This window comes from Phalaenopsis equestris, unplaced genomic scaffold (assembly GCF_001263595.1).
Source record: "Phalaenopsis equestris unplaced genomic scaffold, ASM126359v1 Scaffold205936, whole genome shotgun sequence".
Classification (NCBI taxonomy): domain Eukaryota; kingdom Viridiplantae; phylum Streptophyta; class Magnoliopsida; order Asparagales; family Orchidaceae; genus Phalaenopsis; species Phalaenopsis equestris.
The window spans coordinates 56,476-58,995 of record NW_018225385.1 but is presented as its reverse complement, the minus strand read 5'-3'; the positions used below and the strand labels follow the sequence as shown (position 1 = coordinate 58,995).

The 2,520-nt window shown below is 41.3% G+C and overlaps 2 protein-coding genes across 3 annotated transcripts in view; one reads left to right on the top strand and one right to left on the bottom strand.

Moving 5' to 3' along the window:
- LOC110036393 (HEAT repeat-containing protein 6) overlaps positions 1 to 2,520 on the top strand; it is a 135,471-nt gene that overhangs the window by 104,300 nt on the left and 28,651 nt on the right. The gene's annotated exons all lie outside the window — the stretch shown is intronic.
- On the bottom strand, positions 172 to 857 carry LOC110036394 (ruBisCO large subunit-binding protein subunit alpha, chloroplastic-like). The gene has a single exon (XM_020740830.1). The coding sequence runs from the start codon at positions 757 to 759 to the stop codon at positions 187 to 189; it is 573 nt and encodes a 190-aa protein (XP_020596489.1). The 5' UTR covers positions 760 to 857; the 3' UTR covers positions 172 to 186.

The window sequence follows — 2,520 nt, the reverse complement described above, 5'->3', positions numbered from 1 at the left end:
GTAGAAACGACAATATATATATATATATATTAACAATAATCACATCAATTTCCAAGGAAAAACCTCAGAAACATGAATATTTAAAAATGGCAATCATATAAAAAAGTACTACAACACCTAAAACGCCAGACAAAGGCAGCTCCGCTCACTCGTCTCACAAAACTAACCCCACTTGCCTACTGACTACTAAACAGATTTCAAAGAAACCCTACTAAATCTGAAGAGCACCATCTGAGGTGCTGGAGCCTTCTTCTTGGGAGGTTTCTCAACCGCAATGGCCTGTGTTGTGAGGACTATTCCAGCCACTGATCCAGCATTCTGCAACGCACATCTAGCCACCTTCGCCGGATCTATGACACCAGCTTCGACAAGATTCTCGTACTTGTCATTCATGGCATTATAGCCAACCTCCCATTTACTGTCTTTGATCTTCTCCACCACCACCTCTCCTTCATCTCCTGCGTTGTGGGCTATCAATGCTGCAGGAGACACCAAAGCCTTTTGCACAATGTCAGCGCCTATGCGCTCATCAGGATCCTCAAGCTTCTCCTTTATAGAAGGAACAAATGTTGGAAGATGAACAAAGTCGGCACCACCACCGGGAACAATGCCTTCCTCTATAGCTGCAAAGGTGGCATTTTTAGCATCCTCGATCCGCAGCTTACGGTCCTCGAGCTCCGTCTCGGTTGCAGCACCAACCTTTATCACTGCAACTCCTGAGAGCTTTGCAATTCTTTTCAGCCAGCATCTCAGAATCATAGACAGAGTCTGTAGCAGCAAGTTCCTTCTTTATCTGGGCAATTCTAGCTTGAATTTCATCTTTGGTAGCCGAATCTGCAATGATGGTGGTGGAGCTTGATGAGACTGTGATATTCCTTGCAGTGCCCAATTGCTCTACTGACGAGTTCTCCACTAACAAGCCCAGATCTTTGGCTTGGAATTCAGCCCGTCACAATAACAATGTCTTGCAAAATTGTATTCTTTACAAGGACTAATGATATGATTAGTTTGGAACATGTTTTCTATGTTTGATGTAAATAATAAGATCTAGTGTTAGGGGTGTCAAATCGTGCTCTCGGGTTGTGTTCAGATTTGACCAAAATTGATCCAAATAAAAAATGGTTGACCTGAACTTAATCCAACTATTAAAAGGCTTAGAAAGTTCACGGACCCGACTTGCCTCTAACCTAAACCAGACCTATATAACATTTTTAACATAAGACATAATTTTTATTTGGTTCAAATGTGAGTCGATTCTGAGTCAGTCTCATGCCACTTTTTGATTGGCGAGTTGATTTCATATTTTTTCAGGTTAGCATGTTAACTTTGGATTCGCGGGTCGACCTTAGTCTAACCCAAAAAATTAAACAGGTTTGGATTTCTAACCAGAACCTGACCCAAATATTATTCTGGTGAAACCCAAACTCGAGTTTTTTGAGTCTAGCTGGCACGACAGGTCATTCTTTCACACCCCTATCTAGTGTCAATGATTGAGTTCCTTTTATATACAACAAAATGCATAGACTGCTTGCTCATAAAATGAGCTTCTAGTTATACATTAAAGTATCTTTTTCATTACATTATTACCAAATATCCTGGCAGGAAAACCAGGAAGCCACTATCATATTAGGTGCGAAAACTAAAGGCAGAGAATTGAATGAATTTAAAATAGGTTTTTCCCTCTTACTCTACTATATACAAGTTTGTCTTATATGTGGCGCCCGATTAATTACCAAATGAGTAAATGAGGAAATGAATAATACCGGAGGAGAAATCACAAACCACAAAAACAATTTTTATTAATAGGGAAATAGGATTACAACTAACACAAACTAAATGTAACATCACCAAAGCCTTAAAACAACACAAACAAACACCTCGAAAATATATCCCAAGGGCGGTGGAGGTTGGTTGAGTGGATCAGGATGGTTGACAAGGTTGGTGACAACAAAGGAGTGTTGATGGTAGCGAAAGGAAGGTGCAAAATTGCGAGGACAACAAGTATGGTTGGTCGTAGGTGGTCGGCAAAAGGCGGATTTGTGATTGAAGGTGCTGGACTGCAAGAGAGCGGTGGGGAGGACCCGGGATAACAAGGTGGCGGGATGTTGAGAGGGACTTGAAAGGGGTGGACAGTAGGTTGCTACACCAGAAAGGGGGTTGGCAGTGCAGGGGGGAAGTTGTGGGGGTGGGCGATGGATAAGGGAATTGGTGGAAAAGAAATCGGAAAGATAAAAAAGGAAGATACAATCGTCACGTCGGAGTAGGATATAGTCGGAGCACTACCACCTCCTCAGATACAACCCAAAGGGAAAAATGGACTCCACACAAGAATTTGAAATCAACACATAGCAAAAACTCTCTAGAATTTTTGCAAACCAACATACATATAGCTCTAGCTAGGCAGGAAACATGAAAGGTTTGAATAAGAGAAAGGAAAAAGGAAGAAAATGAAACTCCTACAGAAGGAATGGGTGGGAATACTCCAAAATATCTGTTAAAATCTTTCACTAAGGAGAAGAA